General features: G+C 55.5%; 1 protein-coding gene across 1 annotated transcript in view; it reads left to right on the top strand.

The window, feature by feature from the left end:
- The window catches only part of FOXP4 (forkhead box P4), a 58163-nt gene that overhangs the window by 12716 nt on the left and 27389 nt on the right, over nucleotides 1–18058 (top strand). The window contains 2 exon segments of the mRNA XM_084302089.1: nucleotides 7815–8010; nucleotides 17274–17363. Coding sequence (XP_084158215.1) covers nucleotides 7831–8010; nucleotides 17274–17363 — 270 coding nt within the window. The 5' untranslated portion in view covers nucleotides 7815–7830.

Below are 18058 nucleotides of genomic sequence, written 5' to 3' on the forward strand. Positions count from 1 at the left end.
GAGCTGTGCGTGTTGGGAAATCAGCCGGGTTCTCCTCCTGTGTTTTTCTTTTTTTTTTTTTTCCTGGGAGTTTGGAGCATTTTTTCTTCCCTGTGAATTTTTTTTTTGTCCCCACCCTATTCATTATCATTTTTGTTAATTAGATTGTGATGGGAATGGTCTCTATTCAAAGGAAAAAACCTCTGAGATACGTTGGGACGAGTGTGCGTGTTTCGGGGTGGGGGGGGAGCAAGGATGCTTGAAAGAAATCATTTTAAAAATAATTTCTTCATAAAGCTCTTTAAAAGAAAAACCCGGTTACCCTTCCCCCATCCGCCCCCCCGGGTGCCCCCCCCCCTAATTAAACGATTTGAATTTTCACGTTAACCGCTTGGTGCTTCCTCGGCGCCTCAGATGATTAGAAAGGGATATTCATTTATGCCTTTTAAACGCCGCCCCGATTAAAATCAGAGAGATTTTTTCCTTCATCAAAATCTAACATCCTTGAAAAATTAATTTGATGCCTCTTGTTATCAATTAATTGAATCTCGTTGGGAGAGAGGCTCGTGCGGCGGGTGGTTGGAGCTGGCCCTTCTGTTCTTAGTTGCTTTCCCCCCTCTCTTCTCCCTTCTGCTGCTGCTTCCAAACACTGTGACATTATAAAACTCGGCCTTTTCTTATTATTTTTAACTCATCTCATAAAATAAAATAAATGAATAAAACTTGGTCTCTCTTCCCACCCTCCTCCCCCATTCCCTTGAGTTCCTCGTCTATGAAAGACCCTTTTTTTCGCTCTTTCTCTCATCCCTCTCTCCTATAACTTACGAGGCAGGGGGAGAGAAAGAAAGTTCGGGCTTTAGCAATTTCTCAGCGTAGCAAAGCGGCCGGGGTCCGTCTTTCTTCCTTTCTTTAACTGGGGATATTGGATATTTCATTTGAATCTCCCTCTTTTCAATTAAAAGTGCGCGGCTCCTTCTCTTAAGCCCCGCTCTATTCTCCTCCTCTGTCTCTGCAGCCGGAGAAGCGATTTTCCTTTCTTTAATATTTCAACTCTTCCCCCGAGATGGGCTGCCTGCGTTTTTTTTTTTAATAGACTTTTTCTCCCTCTATTAAACTTTTCCAATCTTCGTCCCTTTATTTTTTTTTTTCCTTCCCACCTCTTTAAACAAAAAAAAAAAAAAAAAAAAAAAAAAAGAGAGGAAAAGTTATACGATCGAGGGAACTGGGTCATTCAGGAAGTTATTTCAATAACTTAGGAAAAAAAAAATTAGGCATTAGCTTGAGCGTAACTCTCCGTGGAAGGAATCTACCTGGCTGCCTTTAGGTACAGGCTGTCCCCTAGTGCCCCCTTTATGTCCCCTCGTGGGGTTTTTAGGGCTTTGGGTAACTCGAGTGAGCGCATCCCCGCTTCTGGTTGATGGGGTTGCGGACGCGCTTGGTTTCCTCCAAGGACCAAACCCACACCAGGCGCTCGGTGCCCCTTGTGGGATGCTTCTGGGGGCGGTCACATCCCCCTCTCCATGAGTGTAGGGGGACTTTGGGTGTTTTTTTTTCCTCGACGTGGCTTGCTGTGGGCCCTGCAGGTGGGAGATGCCGTTGCCTGCTTCCAGAGCTGTCCCGGCTTTGGTGCCAGTTCTGCTCCCTGGGGATGCCGAGGGTTTCAGAGGCTGCCCCGCCGCGCATTTTTCCTTTAGATTCCCCTTTACATCGAGCAGAAGGGAATCAAGTGGCTATTTCTGGGGTCTGCTTTATCCCGGCACCATTCCGGGCCCTATTTCAGCACGGGCACACCAGGGGCTCTCCGATTGCTCATGCTCTGCCCCAACGCTGCTGCTTTTGGGCTCCTCCAGCCCCCTGACCCCCAGCTCTCTCCAACAGCTTCCACCTGCAGGGACAGAGCTGATGAACCCACCAGGATGCTGGGTGCAGGTGGTGGGCACCCATGGGTGGGTGCTGGCAGCTCCCTGGGTGCTGCCCAGCTCGGGCTCCCCCGGGACCCCCACATGCGGCTCTGGAGCAGCACGACCGGAGCCCCCGTGCGCCACGTCACTATTTAATTAGACGTCCCTGATTAACAAAACTTGGCGTTCGGCTTCCTCCTGCCCTCATCTTTCCTGGCTCCGAATCAATGGCTTTGATATGCTAATTAGGGAGTAATTTAATTTCAAAAGGCCGCAATTAACAAGGGTGTTGTGGACATGCTGTAGTTAAGCGGCGTAATCTAATTTGCATTAGTAACAAGCAGGGACTAATTAGAAGCTTAATTAGACACTTAGACGGCTCTTGTGTTTACTTTCTTAATGAGATGGAGTGGGGCTCTCTCTTTTTTTTTTTTCTTTTTTTTTTTTTTTTTTTTAATCTTTTCAAGAGCGCAGCGGAGGGAAGCGCAGGATGGAGCCGCGGCCCCGGCGCGTGCCCGACCCCACCGGAGGGGTTTCGGCCGTCCCGGAGCTCGGCGGGGAGCAGCCGGGGCCGCTGCCCACCCTGGGTGCTGCCACGGGTGGGAACGGGCTGGGGTCCCGGGGAGAATCCCCCATGGGGTTTGCAGCAGTCGGGACATCCTCGATGCTCGTGGAGCGTCCTCGGTGCTCCTGGAGCGTCCTCGGTGCTGTTGGAGCATCCTCAACGCTGCTGGAGCGAGGTCTGGAGAGCGAAGCTTGCTCAAAAGGAGTTATTTTGGAGCTGAGGAGGAGCTGCACCGTGCCCAGCGCTCTCCTAAGGACTTTTCTTGGTGGTGACTCTCAGCTTTCCAGATGTACAGTGAGTAGGGTGAGCCAGTTTTTCGGGGAGGCGGCAAACCTCTCCGGGGTTGTTCTTGCTCAATTTCCGAGTAGCGGCAAATGCTCGCCGCTGCCTGATGGCCCCGGGGTGCTCGTGAACCCAGCTGGGGTGAGGGAGGCTTCGGGGTGGCCCCAGGGAGAGCTGCGGATGGGGAGCAGCACCCAGAGCTCGCGGTCCTGCCCAGGGAAGTTGCTGGGAGCAAGATGAAAGTGGGAGATGAAAGTGCCCAGAGGTGTGATCCCATTAAAGCGGTGCCTGGGCTTAGCCAATCCTTGGTTCCTTAAATCTCTTCTAATTTACAGTAATGCTTTAGATTCATTTTAGCTCCCCTAGACTTGTATTTTAATCCCCTTTCCACATTTCCATGTGTTTATGTGTTAATTAAAGGGTAAAAAGCCATTCTCCGAGCAATCCCGGCTGCTGCTTCTCCTCGCCGAGCCAAAGCCTTTTAAGACTAGCCAGCCACTTCCCGAGCCTCGCTCGGTGCCGGATCCAGCCAGGCAAGTTGCTCAACTTCCCATGGCTCGGAGCAAATCCACCGCCTGCGCCCCAGCCTCGTGCACGCGCGCGCCTGCTCCCAGCAGCACGGGGAGCATCCCACCACGGCGTGGGGATCCCTGAAGATCCTGGTTTAGCCGGATTCGGGGCAGTCCTGGATCTGTCCCCGCTGCTGCCCAGCCTTTGGGGGATTTGCTCGGCTCGTGCCGATGCTGCCGGTGCCCGCCGGAGAGGTTGGCGGCGAGCTGCGGTGCCGCGGGGTGCCCCCGTCCTCGTCTCTGCAGCCTGGCGAGGATGGAGCTGGATAAAAGGGTTGGGGAGATCGTTTTGGGGCTGGGGGGTGGAGAGAAGGGTGGAAAAAGCCTTTGGAGCAGCGCGATTGGGGTTTGCTTGCAAATAACTGGTGTCATCGGCTTGTTCTGTGCTGGCACGATGCGATCCCACAAAACCGTGCCTTAACTTCCCTCGGCCCCCCTGGGAATAATTCCTTGCCTGCCTCTGCTCTTGCCCTGCTTCGGTTTGGGCATTTGGATGCTATTGGGGGCTGTGCCCTTCGTTTCCCCACCCATGCCAGGCTCTGGTTTGGGGTGGCAGCAGCGCGAGCGCAGCCCGCGAAGGGTGGCGTAAAGTTACGGAGCCCCCGAGGACCGCTGTAATAAGGGTACATAAAATAGGGGAGGCAGCTAAAATAGGTGTTCGGGCTTCTTAGGAGCTCGCGGCCTGGGATGTGCCTGCTTTTGTGTGTGTCCCCAGGGGCTGAGCAGCGTTATTTGGGTTTGCATCCGTTGCGCTGAGTTGGGCGGAGGAGAAGCAGCCTCACCGCGGTGGGCGGGTTGGGGTGTCCCAAAAGTCCTCCGGAGCAGATGCCTCGTCCCTTATAAAGACCCGTGAGCCCTGAGCGTGGCTCCCACATCCTCCTGCACGAGTCTTTGCCCCAAGTTCATCCTCCCCTGGCCACCGAGGGTCCCAAATGCTTTGTGTTGTGGTGCGCGGGCACCCACGGGATGGCCACGTGCGCACCCTGTCCGGCAGCAAACCCCCTGATCCGTGCCTGCCCTCCCGGGGAAGCTGTGGGCATCTATCAGGCTGTTAATTGTGCTAATTAGAGAGTGTGGAGGTGTTAATTGGAAAGCCCTGGTATCGTGCCTGTTTTGGAGGGGGGGGTGGGTCAATAAAACTGAATTGATGACTTGGCGTGGCGCGGGCGCTTTGCAGGTTAGCGGCAAGTCAGGGGATGTCAAGGAAATGTTACCGCTCAGATGAAGCAACTGTTAATTAAAAGCGACCGTAATTAATATACTCTCATCGCCATATGGTCCTGCTAAAGGCTGGGGGATTCTTTATTTGCAATTCCACTTCCCTTTCTTTGTCCTGCGAAAGGTGCGCACTTAAGTAAAAGGGGGGGGGGAAAAAAAAAAAAGGAAGAGCGCTCTTCAGTGAAATGGTTTTGAGTCTGCGATGGTAATTAGCGATCCATTTGTGCAGCTTCTGTTGCTCATTGCCATTAGAGGGGTCCCCTCCCCTCCCCTTTTAAGTAAAACCATCATTTTGTACTTTATCTGGCTGTCGGATCTGCCGGCGGCGGGGCCGGTCTGGCCAGGGGCCATGCCTTGGTGCCTGGGGAAGGTCTGATCCCGATTAGACCCTCCGGATCCCGGCGTGAAGGAGAATCCCTAAAATATTGCCTGTCTGGGGTGAACGAAAATAGATGAAAAGCCGGCGCTGTGATGCTGCACAGACCTCCGTCCGCGCGCGGGGCCGCACATGTGCCGGGGCACTTACGGAGCCCAGCGCCTGCTCCTTCCTAAATCACAGCAGCGCCGCAGCCCTTGGCTACATCGCATATATATATATATATTTTTTTTTTTTTTCCTTTAAGGTTTTGTAAAAGTTTTATGTGAATGGAAATATTTTCATGGTTATTATTATTGCTTGCTTTTATGACTTCCCTCGCGGCGCTGGGAACCCAAACACACCCGAGTCCCGGTCGGGTTTGCGAGCGGGAAGGCGACTTTACTAGGTTTGGAAAGGGACCGGCGCTGGCTGCGGGATTCGCCCGGCTCTGCAGCATCTGCTGCAGCATCCCGGCCCTGCCGGGGGAAGGCGAAGCAAGCCCCCGGCTCCAGCTCCTCGATGGGAAGAGATTTCCTCCTAATTCCCAATAGTTAGGCTTCAATTTATGCCCCAAAGCCAGGAAAGTTTATATCCTTTCCAAAACTTTTTTCTTCCTCTTTTTTTTTTTTTTTTTGGCCTTTTTTAATACTTCCTGTTGTAACTCTGGATATTCTTGTTCTCCATATAAAAGTCAAATCCTTCTTCTTCTTTTTTTTTTTTTTTTTTTTTTTGAATCCTGCTGAGTTTTTTGGCCGTGGTGATACCTTGTGACTCCGGGACGGGGCCCGGTCACCGCGGGGCTGCGCGCCTTCGGAGCTGGGGCTTTTCTGAAGGAAAACGAGAAAAGTAACAAAACCGAATTTATTTTTTCTAAAGGTTCTTGTGGGGCGTTGAGGGGCCAGCGAGCAAACATGGTTTTCAAGGGCAAAAGGTGTTTTCTTGCCTTCAAGGGCTCCCTTCCCTTCTGGGCACCTTCGCTAACAGGGCTGAAAGCCCCGTGGTGCTCGGAGGGAGGAATTTGGGGCAAAATCGGAGCAAACAGGGACTCTGTCTCCTGCAGCTTTTTCTCTCCTCACTCGGCACCTGCAGGCGAGCATCCTTTCCGTCGCCCTGCCCTTCGGAGGCAGCTGGAACGCCGTAATCCCCTTAACCTTGAGCTCTCCCGGGGCTGCCGGTGCGTCCCCGTGCAACGTGCACACGCGCGTGCTTGCGGCGCGCGGGCTGCGGAGAGGGAGCCAGCAGCTCCGCATGGGAATTAATGTCAGTCATATACCCTGCGGAAATGACTTTTGAAATGCATATAATCTCAAACATGCAAATGAGAAGCTTGCTTCACCCTGTTTAATATGAATGATCAGCTCCTGAATAGCTATTATTACACGCCACATTTCAGCAATTATGTTGTTCGCGGTTTGTCGTTCTGTCTTTTGGGGCGGGGTGGGGGAAGAAGGGGGGAAAAATGAGAAGAAAAAAAAGGGAGAAATGGTGTTCCTTCTCCCCGTCCCTCTTGCTTTATTTGTTCCCCCCCTGTTTCGAAGTCGCGGGCTGGCTCCGAGCGGTGGTGATCGACGCCGTTTTGGTTCTGATGTGGGGAAAAAGGAGAGAAAAGTGGGGGTAAAACTGCGTCCTCTGCCCTTCTGCAGGGCAAAATGTGTCTTGGGAGGGAGGGAGAGACCCAGCACCCTGCCTCCTGCCTGCTCCCAGCTGCTTGGGGCTGGATGTGGCCCCGAGGGGCCAGGGGGTTGCAGCTCTGTGGGCTGGGGCTGGGGGTGCTCCCCGTTCCCAAGTCCCAAGGGTTTTCCTTCCCGCTGGACCCGGCACTCCTGCAGGTGGATCCCGTCCCCGAGTCCCACAGCGTCCCCACGCTGCTCCTGCACAGAGCCTGGGGGGGACACGAGGATGCGTGGGGCTTTCGCCGGAGGGGATCCTGCAAATGTCCTGCGCTTTGCACGGGGGGACCCTGAGCTTTACAGCTAACGAGGTACCCACTAATTAAACCCAACTGAGGTCTCTCCGAAACCACTCCCTGCAACTCCTCGGGAGTCCCTCCCCTAGCCAGGCTGCGCTGCTTTACAAAGCGGCTCCGCGGGATGCTCGGCGGTGAGCACTCGGTGCTTGTGCAGCCGGCCGTGACGCCCCAGCACCACCAAATTCCCCGGCCCGCGGCCTCTCCGGCTCCTGCTGGTGCTCCCCCGGCTCCCTGCGGTGCTTCGGGTGCTCGTGCTGGGGAAACCGAGCCCTGGATGGTCCCTGAGATGGCTGGAGTGGGACGCAGCACCCTGATCCTCTGCCCTGCGTCAGGGGACGGTGCTCAGGGATAAAAGCCCTGGATGCAGAAAAGTGGTGTGCCTTCCTCGAGCCTGTATTTGGGGGAAACGAAGCTCAAGAGACACAAACGCTGCTGCCAGGGGCTGGAGCAGGGAAAGAGGGTGCTGGGTGCCGGAGCTGAGATGCTCCGCGGGGGCTCGGTGGAGATCGTCGAGGTTTTCAGGGCGAAACGCGCAGCGCAGGCTCCACGTGCTCGGTTTTCGGCCGCATCGAAACTCTGCAACTTTGCCACTTCTGCCTTCGCCGAGCGAAACATTTTGGAATTCCTGGTTCTGTGAAAAATTCGCAGCTTGCAGGGTTTCCGTCAGGCAGGGGGAAAGCCAAAAAGCACAGCGGTTCCCCAGGGGACGGGGCACCCCTGGCTGGCAGCGCCTTGGGGACAGCTCGTGCCACTGCCCGCACCCACCTGCCCCACATTTGATTTTCCAAGAACTTTTTTTCTTTTTTTTCCCCCTTTTTTAAAAAAAATATATTTTTGGAGTTCAGAGACCTCAGCTAAAACTGGGTGTAGCCTGACCACAGAACAGGCACGGGGGCAGAAGTCGGGGTGCCAGCGGGGGGGGATGCTCGGTTTCTCTTCTCAGCCTCAAATTTTCTCCCTCCTCGCTCCTCAGGTCCTGCTAGCAAGTCATGATGGTTGAATCCGCCTCGGAGACGATACGCTCCACTCCCTCCGGCCAGAACGGGGTCAGCAGCCTCACCAACCAGCCCGATGGCGGCGGGGGCGGCGGGGGGAGAGAAGGAGCCGCCAGCGGGGAGGCCAACGGAGAGATGAGCCCCGTGGAGCTCCTGCACTTCCAGCAGCAGCAGGTAGGATGGACGCCCCGGCGAGCTGTGGTGCCTCCATGAGCTCATCCCAAAATATGGGAAAGGTTCAGGGACCTCTGGGACCACCCGGGTCACCCCATTTGCCACCAGGGCCACCCCCGAGCAGGGTGCCCAGCACCACGTCCAAGCAGCTTTTGGAGATCTCCGAGGAGGAGCCTCCACAACCTCTCTAGACAAGTTTTTGGGGGGTTTTCTGAGTATTTAGGGTTGGGGCAATTCTAGTTTCTATCCTCCCCGTGTCCCCAGGGCTGGTTGCAGCAGCCCCGGTCTCTTTGCACCCATCCTTGTTGAGGGCTGCAGGTGCTGGAGGTGGCCCCTGGCCGTCCCTGCTGCAGGTGGCTGTGTTTTGGGGTGGGGGGAGCAGGTCCTGCCTGTGCTGGTGGGGTCAGCACACTCCGACCCCCTTGGTGTGATGCAGGAGGGCTCTGGGGACAAAATGAAGACCCGTTGATGATCAAAATAAGGACAGGTTTTGATCTGAGCAGCATTCGGGCATCCAGGTGGGCGAGCAGAGGCGCTCCCCCAGTTTTTGGGGCTCACGGTGCGTTACGATGAAGAATTAACCTTGTGCGTGTGGTTTAAAATACACAGAACAGCCTAAAACATGTGTGACAGCCTAAAACACGTGTGGCAGCCGCGTGCATGAGCTCTGTCCTTGCACGCACACGTGTGCACCTCGCAGGAGCCCTTTCGGTGCGTGTCCCCCCCCGGGGCACCCGGTGCTCTGCCTGCGCGCCCGCGGGGAAGGGGGCTGCGTGTGCGTGCCTGCAGGTTACCTTTCAAAACAAACTTGGGCGAAAACATAAATTTTCCTCCTCGGATACTAAATAAGGCAATGATCCCTGCCTCGTATGGAGATCGCCTCCCTGAGCCATAAATTCCAGCGTGAAAGCTGTAAAAAATTGCTGTGTCTGATACTTTAGTAGTGAGTGCTGTAAATCCATTACCTGAATAACAGCCGTTTCTCACGCAGTTAAGCCCCTGTTCCCCTGATCTGAAGGGTAATCATGCGTGTAATGCTGCTGCAAGTCACCCCTGCCGAACGCGCCGCCGCGCTCCCCTCCCTCCCCGCGCGGGGGACGGCCCCGAATTTCCCTTTGCTGGAGCCAGGAGGAATTGGGGACGCTTGTTCCTATATGGCCAAGGCAGCGTGAGCGGGTGGCACGCTGGCAAAGCGGTTGCCTGGTCTGTAGGAAAGGGGAAAATAGGGTTTTCTGTGGGGTGCTGGTGCTTTTGGCTCGTCCCTGTGGTTGTCCTCTGGTGCTGTGTCCCCAAATCCTTGGGGGTTTTCTCCCAGTTCAGCCCCCAAATCCTGCCCTGCCCAGCTTTGTTTGGTGTCTCTCCCTCGGGGCTCCCGCTGTAATGACCCTGGGAAAAGTCTCTGGCACGTGTTGTTATGAAGGGAGAGGCTTTGGTGAACTTCCAAACCCAAATGACATCCGCAATGACAGCACCTCGGGGCCGGGGGGGGGAACGGGGACATCCCGAGGACCATCAATCTTCATGCTCCAGGGCACGGGGCTGAGCAGCAGCTGGGGTCAGGGATAAATGGCCCCGTACAGGGAGTTTTGCACAATTAGGTGCCTCATGGAGGCCTTACACCATCCGCAGGAGCATCCAGCATTCGCCCCTCGGCGCTCCTGCACCCTTGGGTGCTCCTGTCTGACATCTCCCCCCGGCCCAGCTCCCGAAATGTCGCCTCGTGCTGCTTTTTCTTAATTAATTGTGTGTGAACACTGTGGGGTGGGGGTCAGAAACCCACCCGAGTGCCCCCACCTAAGCTCGAGGAGCCAGAGGTGGCTTAAAGCTCAAGGGGTTGGTTGGATGGGGTGGTCCCCAAGGGGGGCTCATGCTCTGCCCATGGATTTTGGGGCCAGTTTTGTACCTTCTGGTGCAAGGAGGGGTGGCTTGGACCTTTGGTGCCTGAGGTCCGTGGGCACCCGGCTCCCACGGGTGCCACAGTGTCCTAAACTGGGGTGGGGGGAGAAGTTTGGGATTAAAATGTGTCCCTTTTGAGGCCGCTTGGATTCACATGGGCAGGAGAGGGACTTTTTGAGGAGGGATTTGCAAGCTGTGGGGTGCTCACAACCCACTTGGGGCTGCCACGCGTGTCCGTCCCCACATCCCAGCCCTCTGCCGTCCGTCTGTCCCCCCCAGCAGCCATTCCAGCCCCCCTCCCTTTTACTCCCCAGCTCCTCCAGAAGCGGGCCGGGCCTGGAGGGACTCGGCGTTTGGGGTTAAATCCCTGGATTTCAATGGAGGGGGCCCCAGGGCTGAAAAACTTGAATAGGCCGCAGGGCTCGCATTGTGCCGGGGCTGGCGGAGGGGAGAGGTCGGCCGGGGGCATGGGAGGGCTGCCCGGCCCCCCGGCATCTCCCAGCACCGTTGCTGTGGGAACGGGCAGGAGACCTCCAGCGAGCCGCCATCCCGCACCCGGCCTCCAAAGGGCCCGCCGCCTGGGCGCATGAATGAGTTTTTGGGAGGTGGGGGCAGGCCCCGGCCCCCTCCCCGTTAATCCTCGCCGGGCAGGAAGCGGGGGGCACGGCACCGACCCGGCCCGGCTTCAAGACGGGGGTTTTGGGGGGGATGACAGGGGTTTGGGGACCCCCCCGTTGATGGGTGATGTTTGGGGCCACGCTGAGGCAAATCCCGATGGGTTGGGGCTTTTGGGGTGTGGGGGCGTCCCCAAATGGCTGCGGAAATCTGGGGTCCCCCATGCCCTCGTTGCACCTCACTCAGCCATCACCGCCTGGATTTATTTGCGTTTGCTGCCCAAAGTAGGGCCGCAAAAAAAAAAACAACAACGTAGGGTTTGCCCCCCCTCACTGTTAAATAGGGACATTCAGAGCCTCCCCGGTGTCCCCAAGGAAAGCAGAGGCCGCACAAACTCGGGACACCTTGCACGGTGCCGCAGGGTGCTGAGCAAAGCGCGCCTGTCTCGGGTTTCCTCGGCGCTGGGGTGTGTTGGTGTGGTTTTTGTTTGTTTTTTTTCAAATTCCACCCTAAAATCCGACTGTGCAGGCCTGCACGGTAGCGCTTCCCAACTTGCAGCCCTATGGAAAGGGAGCCATCTGGAAAACCCAGCGGCTCCGGCATTGCTCTGGGGTTTTTTTATTAGGCAGAAAGTAAGAAAAAAAATATATATATATATTTACAGTTTATTGCAGACGCATGTAAAATCAGTGGTAAGTTATTAAGCAAAACTGAGGCTTTTAAAAGAAGCGAATCGGACTTTTTCTGCAGTTGGAGAAGGGTGTGGATGGGGGGAGGAGAGGCACTTTGCCGCGATGGGAAAGATACCGTTCCATAAAACATGTGATCACATCTCAAATATATTGTGTAATCCGCTATTATTAGGGTATTTCAGATAAAAACGAGACTGGAGCACTTAAGTGAAACTCATCTCTCTATTAGGTTCCTCGATTCGTATTTCATATTTTACTGACTACGAATGCAGGAGGGTTTGGTGGTTTTTTTTGTTTTTTTGTTTTTTTCCTTTTTTTCCTGCTTTTTTGTGGGGCAGAGGGAGGGGTGGGATTGTCGGGAGCTTGTTCCTTGTGTTCTTCATTAGTGGAAATGGGTTTAACCCCTCGCCTGGGAGGATCGAAGAGTCAAGAGTGGAGGAATAAAGTCCAGAAGTATTAGTGTGTGCCGCGAAAGGGAGAACAGCTGGGGCCGGGAGAGAGGCACGGAGCTGGTTGCAAAAAGGCCTTTTTTTTTCTTCTTTATTTTTTTTTTCTTCTCTCCCTGTGAAGAATTGTGTCATTTTGTTAATTCTGATCTCTTTGAGCCATTTGGTTCTGGTTAAGCCAGACCGGGGCTGGGCCGGGTGGAAGTGCTTTTCAATATGGCATCATTTACTGCTAATATCCAGCTAAAAATATCCGTGTGTGTGTGTTGTTTTAATGGCTCTAATTCTGGAATGCGACGATGTCATTTTTTATGAGGCTAGTGTAAAAAGTCTGTTTTAATTTTTTCATCCCTTCCCGACCTCTTTTTATCTTCCAAAAGGAGCGGAGGGAAAAGAGGAGATCGAGGCTGCCGATGCTCTGCCCCCTTTCCTCGCAAAATCCTGGGCTTGGTGTAATTTTTAGGGCGGTTTTTAAGGCGCTGGAGGTTAAAACCCCGTGCGAAGCTTTGATCCCGTCCAGGTGGAAACTCCCTCCACTATTTTTGGGTGGCGGGTCCCACCCTGGGCTGGGCAGGGAGCAGTGGCTGCGCTTTTGGCTCCGGCAGCTGCGGCATCCCAGCACCGGCAACGCTGCGAAACAAAATACCTGCTGGGGTAAGGGAGCTACAAAATACCCCGGCCGAGATCTTTCCATTGAGCTGTCGGGTTTTTGAGGAGTGCTTTTAGACCCAGGGGTGTCTCCGTCCTCGCCAGACTTTGGAAGCTCTTCACCTGCTGCTTCTCCGCCGGAGCAGGCGGCGATGACCTTGGAGAGGTTCGGCGCTGGCAGCTTTTGTGGACTAAAAGGTGGAAGATAAAGGACAAGGGGATAACTCAGGGGCTGAAGTGGGATTCAGGCATCCCAACCGCTGCTGGTGAGCCGTGCTTTTCTCTCCCTGCCTCCTCTATCACCTGGGCCTGGTGCAAACTTTGTTTCCCCAGGGGAAAAAAGTGAATTTTGCGATCCTTGCCGGGGGAAGGCAGCCAAAAGCAGCCTCTCCGTGCCGGCTGGTGCAGCCTCCATCTCCGTGCATCATGGGGCTGGGGACATCCCCTCCATGGGCACATCCGAGGCGTGTTTTATTTACCCCCCCCCCGCTTCTTTTAGCCTTCTTGGTGCTCGGGAGCTCAGCTGCAGAGCAGCTCGCGGATGGGGCAGCACCAAAAGTGGACGGAGATGGGAGCGCTGAATTTGGGGGGGGCTTCCTCCAGCGTGCTGCCAGCTTATCCGGGTACTTCCCAAGTTTGTGGTCAGCTTTAAAAATGCTTGTGTGGAAACCGGGGTAGCTACAGGTTGTTTTATTACGGGCCCTGTGCTGCCTCATTAGAGCAGTAGTGCAGAATGTATCGAGGCGCTGGCGAAACCGCGTCCAAAATGGTGCAACGGAGTTTTTTCATGCTTAAAAGAGGAAGGCAAAAAGCTAGAATAATGAAACGAGCAAAATGCAAGATTCGAGGTTCAAATCCTTCCTGCCCCAGGCATCCAGTGGGTCTGGGGGCTCTCGGTGTGAGCTACCCCTCCATGGGGCAGGGTCACCGTCCCCTTCCTCATCCTCTTCCTCAGCCCCGAGCCCTGCTGCTCTCGAGGAGGGCAAAGCCGAACGGCATCAGCTCTTGACGTAAGTGTCTGAGACATTACAAACTTTTTTTATGGGATAATTTGCTGATCAAAGGGAGCCATCCAGGAGCATGATGAATTTGACACAACCCATTCGTTCCTAATTACGGGTAACGTGCTAATGACTCTTGAATAACACCATGCAGCAGGATACAATTTAAGAAAAATCATTTTTTCTCCAGTTCGTAGACCCAGGAGGTGAAAGCACATCTGCTTTTAGGGGAGAAGACTTTCTTCCCTCTGCTTTCTCGTGTTTTGAGCCAGGAGGACAGATTGTGGATGACACCCTCTGTGCTTATCCCCCCTGGGGGGCACCTGGGGCTGTTCCTCCTGCCTTGGGGGAGGGAAATTAATGCCTGCAGGTACCGAGGGTGCCCTAATTTCTTCCCAGCTATCAGCTCCTGAGCGCCTTTTACCTTTGATCTTCCCCTGGTATGACATTTTCGGGGCTCCCCGTGCACACCATGTCTGCAGCATCCTTTGGTCCTCGGCCGAGCCCGATTTGGGTTTTGCTTGGGATCGCTGCCAGGCGGCAGGGAGGGAGGGGAGGGGGGCAGCCGGGGAGGCCCCCGTGTGCGATTGTAAGGCCATGTCATTTTTTCCTGTAAATCTTGTAATTTCGTGCTTCAGAGCACAACAAAGTGAGGGAGCCAGCGGGGAGTGAATTAAATTCCCCCCTGAGATGCGGAGCAGGGCAGGCGGCCGGGCCCCCCGTGGCCCCGGTTGCTGGGGGCTCGGTGGCACCCGTGCCAGCCGGGCTCCTGTCCCCTCCCCGGCGCTGGCACGAGCCACCTTCTGCCACCAGTCATTTGCCAGCTCGAATAAAACTCAGCGTGGAGTTTGCAGGGACCATGGAGACTCCTAAAAACTGGGGGCTGCCCCACAGCTCCCCTCCAGCAGCACTGCTGCTTGCTGCCTATGCAAAAAAAAAAATATTAATAAAACCCCAACAAACAGGGCTTGGGGGTGGCATCGCCGATATCAGCTCTCGGGGGGTTTCTGTCCCCTGTTATGTCCCAGGGATTATTTGGGTTTAGAAAGAGAGATTCTGGGAGCAGCTCTGCCTTGCGCATCGCCTGCACTGTAGTGAGTCTCTGCTCGGCCTTGGCTGTGTTTTCTCCACCTCCGTGCTGATTTTTGCCCGGGTTTTGGGGGACCTGCCTCACCACCTCACCCCATCCTGCTGCCTTTAGCATGGTGGCATCCGTCCCTGTTGGCCAGCAGGGACGTGGCAGCCCTCGGCACGTGGCTCTCCCTGAGCAGAGGTGACATCTCCGTGCTCCAGAACCAAAGTTGCCTTTCCCTGGAGGAAAGCAGTGATGGTGTGCCCCAGGGCAAGCAGGAAAGCTCTCTGGCTGGGTGACAAGCAGCTCGTTTGCAAAGCAGTGGCAGTGTGGCACTGGTGTCCCCATCCCCAGCAGCGCGCAGGGCTCGCCACAACACCCGGGGCTTGCCTTCCTTCACCCCTTTGTTGCGCACAAGCCACTTCCAGCAGCTCTGCGCAGCCCTTGCAAGCTGCAGAGGAACTTTGGAGAAAGCAAATCCCTACAAAGCGCCGTCAAACGGACACGTGGAGAGATCCTCAGAGCTCGGGCAGCCGGTGTGCACACGTGGCTGGGGTCAGTGGGTGATCCAGCACCCGTCCCGGGTGGGTGCCCGGCTCTCCCCTGCCAGGAGAAGCCGCGCGGGTGCTGAGCAGCCTTAGATTGACTTCCTCCACCCTTGGCTTTTAACTGGAATTACTGTTTTCATTTCAAAAAGTAATTAAAATATCAGACCTGGAGCTGTCATAACTGTCACACGGCTTTGTGTTCCTATTACCGATGCACATCTATTAGGGGTAATAACAGGGAAATAACGTGCCCGTGGAGAAGCGCGCCCTGCACTGGGGCTGCGCCGGCTCCACCAGCAGTAGGAGCTGAGGGGGTTTTATTTTATTTATTTCATCATTTGGGTAAAGCGAGGAGTTGGTGAGTTACTGGTCGTGAAGTTCCCGAGCATCCCCAGCAGCCCTCGTGGGATGCTGGGGAAGAGGTGGTGGCAATGGGAGAGCTTTGGTGCGGGTGCCAGGGTGCCCACGCCAAGCGCGGGGGCTTGGCAAACTTCAGGGGGATGGCATTAAAATTTGGGGCTTTGCAAGCTGGGAGTGGCAAAGCCCTCGGGGAGCTGCTAAACAAGGTGCCGGCCAGGACCCTGGCCTCAGCAGCGAGGTCCAAGGCAGGGAAATTGCTTTTTCATTTGTTTTCCTTCAAATCCAGCAGCCCCCATCGCGGGCTCTCCTTTAGGGCTCCCTCCGGTTTTGAGATTCCCAGACCGCAGCCAAAACCTCTGCAGCCAAAACCTCTGCTTGCTTCTAAAATTTACCTCGATCCTCAAGTGCGCTGTCCCTGTGCACGGGGCTTTTATCCACCAAACCAAAAAGTTGTGGCACAACCCAGACATCTTGGTGCTAAATCCGTCGCGTGCGCCGTTCCCGAGCGACCCCGCCACGGGGAGAAGTGCTAAAGGGGAGCTTTGGGTGGAAAAGTGGGTAACGAGTCCTGGTGGGTGCTGTGTTGAGCAGCGGTGTCAGGGAGGAATGGGGCGACCAGGGGGGAAATAAATGGGGAAGCGGAGCGGGGCTGTGCACTGGGGCGCGTTCACACTGCACGCACCGCTCCGGTTTGCATTCGGATTCATGGAGGCAGCACGGGGCCACCAGCCAGGGCACGACTTTGTTCTTTAGAGCTGGAAATGTGACAAATTAACCAGCGGCCCTTCCTCTGAATTATCCAGCAGCCCTTCCTCGGGGCACATGCGGTGATTTACGGCCGGGGGGGTGCTGACAGCCGGGGAACCCCCACACTGGGCCACCCCCCACCGTAATAAAACCCTGGTGGGCAGGCAGGACCACGAGGGCTTGGTTGTTGGGAAATGTGCCCCCTCAAAAAAATAAAAATGTTGTTTTAGAAGCAACTTTTTAGAATGCTGCGGGGTTGGGTTTGTTGGAGCTTTGTTCCCCCTTCCCGACGAAGCCCTTTTTGCACGGTGCCGGCCCATTCGCGTGTTCGCCCGGACTCCTCTCTGCTCCGAGTCTCCTGGTGGGATTTGCTTTATGGGAAAGGGATTTTCCTTATGCGTGGCTTGCTCAGTGCTGGTGCCTACGTGTGTTTCCACCAGGGTTTTTTTATTGATTTCCTTGGGTTTCTACCTCTTTTGCCTGTTGCGCGACTTCGCAGCGAGACACCCCTATCCCTGCAAACAAGTGCGTGTTAAGGAAATTAATAACTCGAAGGCAAACACCCATAAAAAGGAGCGGGTTTTATCTCGGTCGCTTGTGCCGCTTGCTAAACTCCTTTGGTATCTTCGTGAACTCCATGCAGACGTGCTCACAGGTTATTAATTCGGGGAGTAATCCTGCGCTGGCCATGACCTGAATCTGGGTGGTGCCTGGGACATTTTGGTGCTGCTGGGTGATGACCAGTGGTGTCGTTAAACACGCTCTTGTCTTTAAACACGTGGGCCGTCAGGTTCAGCAAAAAATCCTCCTGGTGGCCCCGTGGAATAGCCCAGCAGGGAGCCAGACCCTTCCTGCAGCTCTCCCATGCGCAGTTTGGGCGCCCTTTGCTTGGGGCAAGGTGCGCGTGGCCAGAGGAGGGAATGGGAACGGGGCTGAGGCTGGCCCCAAGCGATGCCCTGAACGCCTGGGGGCACAGCGGGGTTTGCAATGGGATGTACTGGTCGTACTGGTGTTGCAGGAGAGCGTGCCGGGGGTTCTGCCCTCCTTTCCAGCCTCTTGCTCACACCCCAGGAATAAAAACCCACGGAGACCCCGTGCGGCTGCCCCCGGAGCTGGAGGGCGAGCGTGCCCAGAGGGAGGAGGAGGAGGAGGAGGAGGAGGAGGAGGAAGAGGGACGAAGGCATGGGGAAAGGGGGGGGCCTCTTCCTCCTGCCCACCCCAGTGTGTCTCTTTTGCAGGCTCTCCAGGTGGCACGCCAGTTCCTGCTGCAGCAGGCCACGGGGCTGAGCTCCCCCAGCAGCAATGAGGGCAAGCAGCCGGCGGTGCAGGTGAGCCCCAGGGACCTCCCCCTGCTTTTTCGGGAAGGGCTCGGCTGCAAACTGGTGCTGATGCTGGGGGGGGGGAAAGCGCAGGCACCAGCACGCATCGCCTCCCCCTTCGGGATGGCCGCAGCGCGCCCACAAAGAGTTAAATCCCCTGTAAACCTCCAGAAATTTGTTGTGGTTTTTGTTTTTTTGTTTTTTTTTTTTTTTTAGTGTCGGCCCCAGGCTGCATGCACATCCCTTTCCTTTAGGTTTTCCTCTGTAAGAGCAGCTCGGGAGGGAAATGCTGTTGGTGACCAAGGTTGTGTGTTTTTTTTGGGGGAACGGGGACCCTTGGTGGCCCACTTGGTGGCCCATTTGGTGGCCCCCTTGGCCTCGGCACGGGGTCCAGCGTTGTGTGGGGCTGGAGAGGAAAACCCAGCTTTGGGTGGGCACAGCACCCACAGGCTGCACCCTGCACCCTTGGTGGAAGGGGAACCATCCTGCTGCTCCCTCCCTCGGCCAGCCAAACGGGGCAGAAAACAGCGAGAAAAGGGGCAGCGAAGGGGTATGAACCCGGAGAGGGGGGCCAGGCGGAAAGAAGCAAAGCCCGAGCGAATGGGAAGTGACAATTTAAATAGCTGTGCGGAGGGGCTCTCCCTTCAGGCTAATTAAATTTATCGGAGAACAGCAGGTTACCTTATTAGAGCCACGTGGGCTTA

This window comes from Netta rufina (genome assembly GCF_964035555.1).
Source record: "Netta rufina genome assembly, chromosome: 26".
In the NCBI taxonomy this organism is placed as follows: Eukaryota; Metazoa; Chordata; class Aves; order Anseriformes; family Anatidae; genus Netta; species Netta rufina.